A 13,666-nucleotide genomic window follows, 5' to 3' on the forward strand; every position below is an offset into this window, starting at 1 on the left:
TTTCTGTGCTGCCTCTCCAGGAAACCTGCCCCAGGCAGTATACAAAATAAAACATAATAGAAACGTATAACATTCAAGTTACTAAATGCCTACATAAAAAAGGCGCCGTGACGCAACATAAAAGGTGGAACAGCTTAACATGGGTCTTAAGCAGGCTAAAAGCAGACTATAGAACAATGTTTTTAAAACCTCTTAATTAAAAGCCTGGGTAAACAGAAACATCTTGGCCTGGAGCCTAGAAGAAAGTAGTGTAGTGTAGATGCCAGGTGAGCTTCAAGGAGGAGGGCGTTCCATAGGCAGGATGCCACCACTGAAAAAGCCCTGTCTCTGGTTGCCACCCAGTTCACCTTTGAAGGTGGGGGCACAGAGAGCAGAGTTTTTGAGGAAGATCTTAGTTGGTGAACTGGAAAATAAGGGAGGAAGCAGTCCTTGGTCTCAAGCCAATTAGGGCCTTAAAGGTAAAAACCTGTACTTTTGCCCAGGAACAGATGGGCAACCAGCATAGATTGTGCAACACAGGGTGTTACGACCAGGGTTCCCTCTAAGCTGAGTTTTTTTAGCCTCCAGCTCACGTATTTTCGTTTTAGCTCAGGAAGGATGGTTCCACAGCAAACTAATGTATGCAGCAGCCAAATAGCTCTCTCACAACTTTAATGTCAGTAGCTCACAAAGTAGAATTTTTGCTCCCAGGACTCCACAGCTTAGAGGGAACATTGGTTACGATCCCTGTCTCTCATCCTTGACAGTAGCCAGGCAGCCCCTCAGACCATTTTCAAAGGCATTGACCTGGACGTAATTGGAACCTGAATCACTGTGACTAGGTCATTCTTTTAAAGGAAGAGGTGTAGTTCTGTGCCACAGAGCAGACCTGAGCCTCCCCATAGAGGTCAGGATCCCATGACACCCCCAAGCAGCAGACCTGCACCTTCATGGGGAGTGCACCCCCTCCTCCAGGACACGTTGACTTTGCAGTCCTCAGATTTTAAATTAGTTCTGAAGAGTAGCAGAAGAAGTTGCATGGTCTATAAATAATGCTTGCAGCTACTGTTGTCTGCTTCCCAAGTTTTTCAGATGCGGACAAATCCTTTCAACAAACACTATGGGCTTTCAGCTTAAAGTGCTTTGATAGAATCTGCCTGGTTCTGTGAAGCTTTGGGATTTTTAAAAATGTAACATTTCAAAATGTGGCTTTCAAAGGATCCCTAAAAACAGGCTGCCCATTTCTGGTTTTTCATAGAGCTTGTGAGACTTTGCTTGAGTCATAGGAAGGGATTCTTACCTTGAACTTGTTTCATTATTCTTAGAAAGCCTTTGGCAGTGCCCATTGTTAGACTTGGCCAAATGCTTAATGGGTTCAGAATTGCTGGAATAGAGTCTCAAGAATGATGTGTGCTTATATAGGGTTTTTGCATGTGTTCTGAAAATGTGTTTATATGTTAGATGTAATATGAAAATTAATTAGCTTTTAATGCATCACCCTCTTCCTGTAAATGTAAGGAAATGTGGGAGGCTGTGGCTCTGTGGTAGAGCATATGCTTTGCATGTGGAAGGTACCAGGTTCACTCCACTCTCCAGTGAATCTGTGCCCATAAACCATTGCTTAAACAACATAGGTGGTTTTTATTTTCTGCCTGCAACTTTAAGGGGCACTGTCTCTGAGAATTTTATCCTAATTGGCTGGGAGACAAAAACCACAGCGGGAAATAGGTGTGGGCACATACATCTGGATGCATCCCTAATAAGGGATGTTCTGATGTTCTCATGTTTTATCACAGTTTCTGGATTTGTAAAACTGGAGTAGGATCCACAGGTCTTCCCTGAAGATGGAAAACTGCACAATGCACTAAAGTTTTTGACTTTCTTCATAGCTTTTAGTAAAATTGCCAGAATAAACTGGCAGCGTGTGCATAATAGTTCCAAAGTCATATTGACATCCTATGAGTTTTAAGCATCCACACTCAGTGCAATTCAATCCGAAGGTGGCAGCGGTTGTCCAAGACAGACTCAAGACTAATCAGTCTCTTTTCTTTCTTATCCCTCCTTGTTTTAGGTCCCCCAGTGGCTGCTGCTGTCAGATCTCATTTTAACAGCTGTCCAGATGCTCATAGTCAGTTCTGCTTCCATGGTACTTGCAGGTTCTTGGTGCAAGAGGATAAACCCACTTGCCTGTAAGTATGCCTTATCACATCCCCAGCTTCCCACCCTTGTGCATTTGGCTGTGATGCAGTGTTGTAAAAACACCACACTCTTCTTGGAGTGCTCACGTGCTCACTCCCTGGAGTGCTAGGAAAACTCCTAATTTCTCCTCCTCCTCATGGAAGACTTGAAAATATCTCTCCCCTCCTTTCTGTAGCATTAATGTTTGTTTTACTAGATCATTGAAAGTTACTGTAGCATGGCTCTTCAAAGAATGAGCTGTCAACTGGCAAGTCTCTGGTTCAGAGTAATACAAGAGCAAATGCACTGATCCAGAACCCAGACTAGGGGGGAGGGAGAGTAAATCTCTCACTCCTTCATAGAAAAATGTCCGCTCCGTTAATCCAGCTGGGCTACGGCTATCAGCCTCTTCGGAGCATGCCTGTTTTTCCCGTGCTCTTCTGTTGAGTTAACAGTTTCCTAAAGGAAACACCCTAGGTGGAATCCAGCAGGAAAGCTTGAGAAAAGAAAAAAAATTTGCAGAGTGGATCTTTCCTCACCCTTCCCCAAGCAGCCTGGTTCCTGTCCTCAGAATGTCAGGAGTTCCCCTGTTGCATCACAATGTGGGGTGCTGCAGTGATGATAGAGAATCATCTTCTCCCTCTTTTGTTGATGGCTTTCATCAGTGGGGAAAAGAAGCAATTTTACCTGATGTTCTCTCCCCACCATTGTAGCTACAGTGCCCTTTCTGAGGTTCATTTTATTTACAAGGCTCTTGCAAACCACAGAAGGTTTTTGCAACAAATGCAGCCAGCTGCTTGGGGAAGAGGAAGGCAAGGAAAGACCCACTGCTTCCTCTAGCTTCTCCCCTTTATCTGATCCTGATTGAAAACACGTACAGCCTTACCTTTTAGGCAACAATCCCTTTGAAAACAATGCTGTTTTTCATCAGATCTCAGAAGCTAAGCAGGGCCAATCCTGGTAAGTATTTGGGTGGGAGACCTCCAAAGAATACCAGGGCCGAAAGACAGAGGCTGGCTATCAAGCCACTTCTCTGAACGTCTTCCATGCCCCAGTAGGAGTTGCCAGAGGTTGCCATGACTTCTAGACACGGGCACACAAACAGACGTGCACACACACACAAATGCAAAAACACCCCCACCCCCCCCAAAAAAGAAAAGAATGAAAAGTTTTTGCTGTGTGTGTCTGGATGGAAGACCCTAGGGTAGAGTCTAAATAGGCAATGTGGTTAGGGACTCCTATTATTGTATTAGCAGCTTGTATTATTCCTCCCCTGCACTCCACTTTCTGTCTCCAGAGACCTTGGAGTGCTGTTACCAATGTTCCCTCTAAGCTGTGGAGTTCTGTGAGCACAAATTCTACTTTGTGAGCTACTGGCATTAAAGTTGTGAGCGGGTGATTTGGCTACTACATAAATTAGTCTGCTCTGGAGCCATCCTTCCTGAGCAAGGACAAAAATGGGTGAGCCGGAGGCTAAAAAACTGTGAGCTAGCTCACACTAACTCAGTTTAGAGGGAACACTGGAGCCTGTGACCATATGGAATTCAGTTTTAAATTCTGTTTTAAAACTTTCTGATTGGCTAACATGTTCTGTTATCTCCCTCTCCCCACACCACAGTTGTCATTCTGGGTTCATGGGAACACGCTGTGAACATGCAGATCTCCTTGCAGTGGTAGCTGCTAACCAGAAGAAACAAACCATAACTGCCTTGGTGGTGGTCTCAGTAGTAGCATCAGCTGTACTTATCATGGTCTGCGTACTGATACAGTGAGTACAATTTCATGCTCTTGGCTATAGAAAAAGCCTGATTTAAATGACTTCTGCATGCTTGGACAAGAATGAGTGTCTGTGTTGAATAATTTGTTTTATGTTAGGATTTCATTGGGAGAGGGGGAGAAAAGGACTCTGACCTGTAAAATGGGTGTCTACGGGTGCATTCAGACGGGGCGTTTCAGCTGGCATAAACTGCTCCGGTTGGAACCATTGCAGTTTATGCCGGCTGAAACGCGATCACACTTACCTCCTGTCTGTGGAGGCCATCGCTGTATGCCCGTTCACATGCAGCGGGCGTCGGCGTTGTTTTTTTTTAAACAACCTCAGTTTGAGCATGCGCATAGGCAGCCATCCACAGAATGGCGATCTTTGCGCATACGCAAAAAACCCTGTATTACATTTAAACTTTAAAGGTAAGGACTTACCTTTAAAGTTTAAAGAGCAAAGTCGCCTCCCTGAGGTCCCGGACGCCTCCGAAACGCTAAACTAAGGCCCTTTTCTTCTTTTTTTAAACAAACGCCGGGGCGAAGCTTCGCCCAAGTGCATATCCCCGACCTTTAAGAAAATGGCGGGCGAAAATCGGAAGCCTCAGGCTTCCGAACGGAAGTGGCTTTGTAACGGTGGAGAGCGATCAGACGGGGGTAAAGCGATTACAACCGTTGCACTCAGGATACCACCACTTGGGGACCTAGCGGCAGAATACAACGGTGTAAAGCTCTTTGCAATGGTTAGGGACGGAAGGCAGATGTTCGCTGTGTGAACGCCGGTAAGTACACCGATTCCAACCAGCACCTATTCCGTTGCAAATGCCCGGTCTGAACGCACCCTCTAAGTGGCAGAGAGGGCAAGTGCTCAGACTCTTCCCTTGAGCAGTTTTCAAGGTGGAGATACATCCTACTTTATTTTCAGGGAATGCATTTAAATGTTACACAGGCCATATTTTTTTCCACAAGACCCTTTGTAATTTTGCTTAGTTACCTGGATATCCAGAGGACTGACAAGGAAAGAGTCTTGAATATGACATCCTCTGAAACAAAGAGCTCCAAATCTTACTGGAAGAAGATGAAATCAGCCATTGAGACAGGATCCTGGGAGACTGGCAGGGATTAGAGATTAGTAACACTGGATAAGAATTCTTCGCAGTAACTGGCTTTTTATGTCTTGTGTTATAACATAATCATTGTTGACATCTTTGTAGTGATGGCAAGTGTGAACGGTCTCTTTCCCAGCCACTGTTTTTATGTTTTATATTACATAAATAAAGACAAAACTATATTTAAAAATCCACAAATAGCTCTCTGTTCCAGCCATGTCCTGTTGCAGAAGGACACACCATACAGTGTGCAAGTGCACGTCTTTGTCCCTGGCCAAAATGTCCTGAAATTGCTCCTCCTTGTTATGTTGTATATTTTGGCATCTTTGTCCTGAGAACAGGTGGATGGTGGTGTGCGTGTTGCAACTGGAATTGCTTCTGTTCAGCTAAAATGAGCGCCTTTTCTGTGTCATTTGGAGGAATGGCTGCAGCGGTGTTGTGGCTGATTTCCCAACCAGTCTTACGAGATGGCTTGCTTAATCCCTTTTTCTGCGAAGCTTCAGCCCACCTTTCAGTTTACCTCATGAAATGCATTTTCTCTGGCAGTTGGGGGTGAAAAAAAAGTCCACATGTCAATAGCAGAGGACTTGACAGGGCCTCATTGCTTAAGTCATGCTGACAAAAAATTGGGTAACAACAATCACAAAGGAACAGCCATGCATGAAACCAAAAACACAGAGGCTGAAACACAGTACACACCACTGGAGAAATAGAATCTAAACCAGATTTACATATATGATCAACTTTATCTGAATAATCTATAATGGACATGTTCAAACACAACAATTTTTATGCGTAGGTATTGTAACAAGAGTCCAGTAAGCTTCCTGTTTTGAGAACACTGTTCCAACTTCCAGTGATTTTTTTTTATAATGGTAACAGGAAATTTTTTACATGTAGCTGGTTTTTGAGTGAATATGAAGGAAAACTACCAATTATATGAGGTCTCTGACAGCCTCACTTTTCTCTCTCTGAAGTTATTCTTTATGAGCTGCTGTTCTTAGAGGTTGAGGGAAAACTGCTTTCTAAAATAACCGATGTCCTCAACAGACTGACCAACTACATGCGTAAGGATGTCCCCTTTAGTCCTCAGAAGCTAATGAAGGTCTTCCCATCTCAACTTCCAAGTTTTAACATTTCAGAACAGTTAGAAATTGAGACTTGACCTCTGAAAGCTTAAATACAAAACATGAGTCTGTGAATTTCAATGAGTCAGCTGGAATCCAGCAGTTAACCTTATAGTTCTTGATCATACAGAGGAAGCAATATTTAAGTTTAGGTGCCCACATTTTGAACAATCTATACAATCCCCAATCACAACTATAGAAATCAGTGCTTTATATTGGGGGAATTAAGCACATTTTAGGTGAGGAGGTGATCCTCCCCTGCCCACACACATTATGGACTGGCAGACGTTTGTGGAGGTTCTTTTTGTGTAAAATAGTGCTTCCGTCTGGGTTCTCACACGTGGGGGGGTCAAGCGAGCATGGATACACCAAGCTGATAAGGGACTTGTTTGTCTTGGGGGGGGGGGGCATTTTTGCTGACTGTTCTGTCTTTTAGCGTTGAAGTGGCATTCTTAGTCTTGTCCTCCAGCATAAACCCCATAACCTTTTAAAATTGTGTGTTACAGTTGCTGCAGGATAAAAAAACGCTGTGAGTGGTGCAGGACTGTAGTCTGCAGGCATGAAAAGCCCAACGGGCTCCTGAAAGGAGGAACATCTTGCTGCCACTCTGAGACAGGTATATAAATTGCTGCAACAGAAATGTTATTTCTGACTGCCTGAGGGTTGGTAGTCGCTTTCCTGCTTCAGTTCATATAGCCAAGGGATACATCCAGTTACAGCACCTGTTTGACACACAGAAGGGTCCAAGGCTGAGTCCCTCAACATTTCTTGTTTAAAATGTCTTTGGCAGCTTTGGGAATGAGCTTCGGCTGTAGGCAGATACAAATGACCAGTTTCTTCAGGCTTTTTTTACCATGTGAATGCTTAGTCATATGGATTACTACAAAGTCTCTCTTTGTTCTTCTGTGATCTCTTGTGGGGAGAAGGTTGGGGGCTTTACCAGGGAGGAATGGCAGCATGGTATAGCCCAGTCTCATCAGATCTTGGAAGCTAAGACAGGTCAGTACTTGGGTAGGAGACCACCAAGGAAGACTCTGCAGATGAAGGAAATGGCAAACCACCTCTGCTGCTCACCTGCCTTGAAAGCCCCTTGCTGGGGTCGACATAAGTTGGTTGCAACCAGATGGCACTTCACACACACAACCACACACACTAGCTGTATCTGAAGAGGTGAACAGGGACTCACAAAAACTCATACCCTACCACAAATTTTGTTAGTCTTTTAAGGTGCTAGTAGACTCTTACTCTTTTGTGCTGCTACAGACAAACAAACACAGCTGCCCATCTTGCTCTAAACATGCACGCGTGCACACACGCACACACACACACACAAGGCTGGACCATGCTGATGGTTGTCTGTCTGTAATTCATGGCTGGTGATGTTGAGTGGGGAAGGTATTTCTCCCCCTCCACACACACCAACATTGTAGTGATGTGTAAGTCAGGGACAAAATTCGATGCGGTGACAAAGTTGTAACTGTGCAGATCTCAGGGGCTTTGTCAAGGTAGCAGATAATCTTTCGCAAGAAGAATTGCCTTGCTGAATCATCACATAGTTGCATCCCAACTAAATTTCCCATCAGTAGGGCAAAACTCCCCCGCCCTGCCCCCAACTCTCACTGACCTCTACAAAATACTGCTCCTGGATGATAGGGGACCTTGAGGAACAACATGAAGGGGGAGTTGGTGGAAATTGCTCCTTCCATTCTGTCACCAGAAAATTTAGCCTGGATCCAGCCATACTCCTGTTTTTTTAATTTATTTTTAAACATATGAAGAAGAAGAAATTGGATTTATACCTCGCCCTTCACTACCGGAAGGAGTATCAGAGTGGCTTACAATCTCCCTACTTGTCTCACCCTGACCTAGCCACGGTAATCCATGCAACAGTCACCTCCAGGCTGGACTACTGTAATTCACTCTACGCAGGCCTGCTCTTGTGCCTGATCCGGAAACTTCAACTGGTCCAAAATGCAGCCACGCGGGTCCTTACAGGGACCCCCTCATACAGCACATATCCAACCAGTGCTGGCTTCCAGTTGAGCACCAGATCAGGTTCAAGGTTTTGGTATTGACCTTTAAGCCCCTTAGCAGTCAGGGACCTACATACCTTCGGGACCAGCTCTCCCAGTGTGCCCCTGAAAGAGCATTACACTCAGGAAATAAGAACCTGCTGCTGATAGAAGTCCAGCCTGGTGGAATGCTCTGCCAGAAGACATCCATGTCCTGTGGGAGTTGTTACCTTTCCACAGGGCATGTAAGGCAGAGATGTTCTGCTGGGCTTTTGGTTGAGGACAGCTGTGTGACTACTTCTGGCTCTCTCATATAACTCCCTATTCCGCAAGCGCCCCCCCCCCCCGGGAGGCTGGGAAGTTTAGGATCCTTCCGCCATCTTATATATGGTACATATACTGCTTTTACTCATTGTTATTTATTGTATTGTTTTAAATGTTGTTGTATGAGATTGTACGCTAATTGTTGTAAGCCGCCCCGGGCCCTGCTTGTAGGGAAGGGCGGTCTAGTAAATCCAATTTAATAAATAAATAATAAATTTCCCCTCCCCTCCCCACAACAGACACTCTGTGAGGTAGGTGGGGCTGAGAGAGCTCTTTCGAGGACTGTTCGTGAGAGAACAGCTCTGAAAGAACTTATGCCTGACCCAAGGTCACAGCAGCAGCTGCATGTGGAGGAGTGGGGAATCAAACCCAGTTCTCCCAGATTAGAATCCACCCTCCTAACCACTACACCATACTGGCTCAAATGTAAGCAAGTGACTGTCCCTACATCTTGTGATTGTGTTCCACAGTTCATTATGTTTTGAAGTCATAGCAGAATCATTCCCTGATGGGTACGTTAAAGTGTTTTGATGTGTGTGGTTTTGTTTTGTGTTTTGCAGTTGTCTGATGGGAGACCAGGGTCGTCTGAGATTCTTATTGCTATGTATAGATGGGACCACTGTATATCCTACAGGACAACTAAGATATTCCAGAGAAGAATGTTTAATATGGACAAAACCTTTCTGGGTTTGGAAGGGTATTGACAAGCAGATGCCCTACCTCTTTGGCTACTCATCCGCATCCTCTGTTTTATATGTTGGGCTTCTGGAACTTTGCCAAAGGGAAGTTATTGTCCTTGTGACTTCATAGAATGTCACACGTCAGACTAAATGGTATCCAAGTTATGACGACCAAGGAATCTCAAATGACACCCTTAACGAAGAATATAAGCCGGTCATAAGAGAACTGCACATTGGACAGCTTCATGTTTACGTAGCCATAAGAAATGTGTTTGGACGGGGTGACTTATACAAGGAAGGAAATGTTGTACAGGTTGGGCTAGCTTTTTGTTTTCCAAGAGTCTTTATGGAACATCCTTGAAGGATATAGAACTTGGGTTCATGCATTTGTTACATGTTTCCCTCAAAAGGAGGGACTAGCTATACATAGGTTATTTTGAAAAAGCGAAATCCTCAGTTTGAGAAGATCAGTTTCTTTGCCTGGAAACTTCTTTGTTTGCATCCACAAACTACAAGATGAAGTTTTCCCAGGTAACAACACGGAGCTACAAGAACTTAATAGTTCCATATTTTCCTATTCTTTTTCAAAGGAGAAAACTTGGTGGGGTAAAACAGCATTTTGAGCAGAGTGACTTCAAACCTTATGCCTCTGTTTTCCTTTAGTAGTGCAAACTGTGTAGATGTACTCTTTCTCAGTTATGTGGATTAATTGATTCTAGGTCCCATAGACAGGAGTGACTTGTGAAAGGACTCGCATGTTCAATATCTGTTGTTGAGGACTTAGGCAAGGCCTTCTAGATCAGCTGAGTTCTGGATGTAGGAGATGTAGAATCATTTGGTTGGTCCCAGCACTGTACAAAGTGTGTATCTGATAGTATGTTGGAACAGACACCATACTGCTCTTTTCATTACACTTTTGGCTACAGAGGTCTCTATTCTGTAAAGTGCATTGTCCACTGCTAAATCAGTTCCAAGCAAGCATCTAGACACTGTGAGGGCAAATACTTCCAGCTTCCAATTCAGAATGTAAAAGTAACTAAAGAAATGACAGTACAATCACTGCACTGTTCTAAACTTTGTCCAAAAGTGGTAGTGTTGTTTCTGAATTAGCAGAACAATTCTAATTTTTGAATATGTAAGTAGAACCTTCCACTCTGTAATCATGCGTTTTCCCCTACTTTCCCCAGGTTAAAGAAAGAATGTCGGCTTTGGAAATGTTACCAGTAAAAATTCATAGGATTCTGTGTCTAGGCTCATTCAAAAGTCATTTTATTTCTGGATTATCTTAACTAACACCCCTATTGACATGAAAGCATATTCCTGTTGAGATCCATACAATGCTGTCAGAACAAACCTCATGTGTAATTTTTAAAAAGAATTAAGGGCTGAAAAATTGGCTCGTAAATTCTTTTTGCTGTTGATGGTCCAGTCCCTTTTGTTTTTCTTTTACCCACATCTCCATCCTTTATTTTCCCCAGAAGGAGGTCTCTTTAAAGGGGGTATGTGTTAATCTTATCCAAAAACTTCTTACCTGTTTTTTTTGTTGTAATAACATATTAAACAAGACACAAATGAGAAATACCCCTGATTTTATTTTATTTTTTTTGCACTGTTCTCATCTCAAAGTGCCACTAAGGTCACTAACAAAGAACAGCTCCCTCACATTGGACAGCCAAGAGGGATGTGTTTCTCCAAAGGACTCCTTGGGAGTCCCAGATGCCTGGAAATCCTGATTTTCTTCAGCAAATATTTAACCATGGGTTGATATTCCATTAAGTGCACAAACAGAAATAATGCTGGAATTTTGCTGTGTGTGATCTATAAGATGAAAATGGCATGTTATTCACATGGATGTTTAAAGCAACAATCTGTTAAAACTCAATTTGGTGCTGAACATCACCTGGTTGTTGTCTGGGGGAAGGAATAGGCCAGAAAGTGATCTGTATTAGGAATAAACAGAATGCAAGATGTACGGAAGGCCTCTAGAACTTCTCTCACATGTAGAAATCACTTCTGCCTCTAGAACAGGGTTCTCATTGCCGCTCAGGAAAACATTTGGATGTTAGACTGCCTGCAGTTTCCTAATAAACTGGTACTTTATCTGAAGCTTGGTAACTGTTGCAGAATATTTGGGGGGGGGGGGAATCTTTATGGAAAAGAAACAAGTCTGTCTTAAATGTTCTGACAAGACCAAACTCGAACTCTCATGAGTGGTGCCAATTTTTGAGTTGGACACAATTTTTATTATCCTCAAAGATGAATTTTAACACTAGGACCCCTTTCCAGATAGAGTACTGATCTCTGTTAACACCCCTTCCATTTTTCCATAATCGAGTTTACTGTTTATAACCATCCTGAAGTTTTATTTTTAGTCGAGGTTACACTTGTTTCTTCTGTATATGTTGCACTGAAAAAAGTTAATATTTAATGTTTTAATTTATTGTGTGGTTAAATTAATTTGATTTATGTTAAAAAAGAAACCCTGTTTGTGATTGGCTGTTTTCTTCCTTAATACCCTGAATTATAGTTATTTAAATGAGTGAAATACATTTTTTTTCATAATACTTTGCTGTTTGTTGTTTGTAACGGGGTGACAGGTGCAAATCACATTCGAGTTTTTCCCAGGGCAGGAACCCTGCATACATTCAATCCTCTTCCTTGAATGTTCAGCTAAGCTTCTTAACAAGTATCTTTCTAGCCCTCTCACGTGTAGAAATAAAAGAAAAGTCTCTAAGGCAGTGTTCTGTTTGGTCGCTCACTAAAGTCACCTGCAAACGTTGCCCCAGCAGCAGACAAAAATCATAAGGCAGCAGGGTAAAAGCACTCTAAGAAACTTGGCTGCTCCTGCTTTCCCATGTTCCAGCCAAGGAAAACAGAGACACTGGTGTGACAGACAGGCAGCACCAGGCACTTATTTAAGGGTGGTTTAAATAAATTTTATTATGTATTCCTAAATAACCCAGGGCTACCCATGTATAGATACTGGCTGTCTTGGATTTATTCCCCCTTGGCCAGATGCATCCACAGGCCCTCTTGCCATGACATTTCTGGCTACGGGTGTGGCCTTTAGCACAAAGGGCATCGGTATCTAATGTCTGTGCAATGTCCCTTTCCCAGTGCTTCATCTGCAAGGGAATCCCACTCGGCCAGCCATCATAGCTGAGCAAATGCAATTAGTCTCCAGATTGTTACGTGAAATTGGTTCTGCATAAATGAATTGTTATCCGGGGTGTGTGTGTGAAAGATTTCTACTCTATCCTGATAGTTTGGCCAAGAGCCTAGTCTCTAGTAAGTTCATCCTAGGTGCATTCTGACACAGTACATATGCACACTCATGTGTGCAATTTACAACAATAAAACAGACTATTTTATTAGAATATATACATTCTGCACTCCACCCACCTCAATAAACTACTCATTACAAATAGCACAGTTAAGAGTACACATAGTGGAAACAAAGTGCTGCTGCTACTTAGAAACAACAACAAACTTTTATTCCTGAAGCGCTGCTAAGAAGTGTTTATCCTGTAGCTTTCCAGAAGGTGGGCAATACTGGAAAGAAATGCCATGGTGAAGAAGGCTGTGCTCCCAGGCAGGATAATCGAGTGTCCTGGAAAGGGAAGTGCCTGTGATACTAGAGGTTTCTTTATGGACCTCCTTGGTTTCAGTGAAGGATCCATCCACCTAGTCCTGGTTTGTTCAACCTGAGTCTCCTTTCCAGCCTAAGCCAGGAGCCTACATTCAAAGTTCACCTTTAAATATGTGTTACAAAGAATGAAGTACAGAAGAAAACCGGCCCAAACTTGAAAGTTCTTTGGGAGGGGGCACTTAATGATGGAGAATGTGTCAATGGTTTTCAATATTTGGTGATAAGTTGTATACCAGCCGTCAAGCAGACATCTGCATTCTGCACTAGCCCAAACTTACAATTTTCAAGGCCAGTTTGGTGCAAAGCTGGTAGTTTGGGGGGCATGTATTAAAAGTTTTGAGATGGGAAATCCACTTTTGAAATGAGCCCTGTTGAAACCAGAGTGGAATCTGTCACCCATCCTTCCTCATGGGTGAAAGATTAAAAAGATGTGGGTGTGGGAAGTGTGTTTAAACTGAACAAGGGTAAGGAAGTCTAAATGAGATTCAACATAGGTTTCAGGCCAAGTACAACCTCTCCTTGCCTTTACCTGAAAATAAATTCTTCATCACCTAGCAAAATATCAACTGCTCTTGGGATACTGAGAAAACTCTCTGACGTCGGATGGTCAATGAGAGAATGGACCCACTTACTGGCAGGTTAATAAAGGGTCCAGTTATAAGCAGCCCTAACTTCTGCAGTTGTTTGCTTGATTTAATTGGCTAAACTAATTGATCAAAAACTTTTTGATAGTTTACAATGGAGCCCCCTATTAAAAGTGTCATAGATGCAACGAACATGAAGTTGAGCCTACTTCAGAGGACGGTGGAAGACTGGAAGGCCTGGCGTGATCTGGTCCATGGGGTCACAA

General features: G+C 43.2%; 1 protein-coding gene across 1 annotated transcript in view; it reads left to right on the forward strand.

Moving 5' to 3' along the window:
* The window catches only part of TGFA (transforming growth factor alpha), a 49,638-nt gene extending 40,157 nt beyond the window's left edge, over nt 1-9,481 (forward strand). Inside the window, exons 3-6 of the mRNA XM_015421123.1 lie at nt 2,051-2,168; nt 3,776-3,925; nt 6,658-6,767; nt 9,048-9,481. Of these exons, the coding sequence (XP_015276609.1) occupies nt 2,051-2,168; nt 3,776-3,925; nt 6,658-6,767; nt 9,048-9,055 (386 nt within the window). The 3' untranslated portion in view covers nt 9,056-9,481. The remainder of the gene's footprint in view (nt 1-2,050; nt 2,169-3,775; nt 3,926-6,657; nt 6,768-9,047) is intronic.
* Nucleotides 9,482-13,666: the final 4,185 nt, after the last annotated feature.

This window comes from Gekko japonicus, unplaced genomic scaffold (genome assembly GCF_001447785.1).
Source record: "Gekko japonicus isolate JY-2015 unplaced genomic scaffold, Gekko_japonicus_V1.1 scaffold13, whole genome shotgun sequence".
Classification (NCBI taxonomy): Eukaryota; Metazoa; Chordata; class Lepidosauria; order Squamata; family Gekkonidae; genus Gekko; species Gekko japonicus.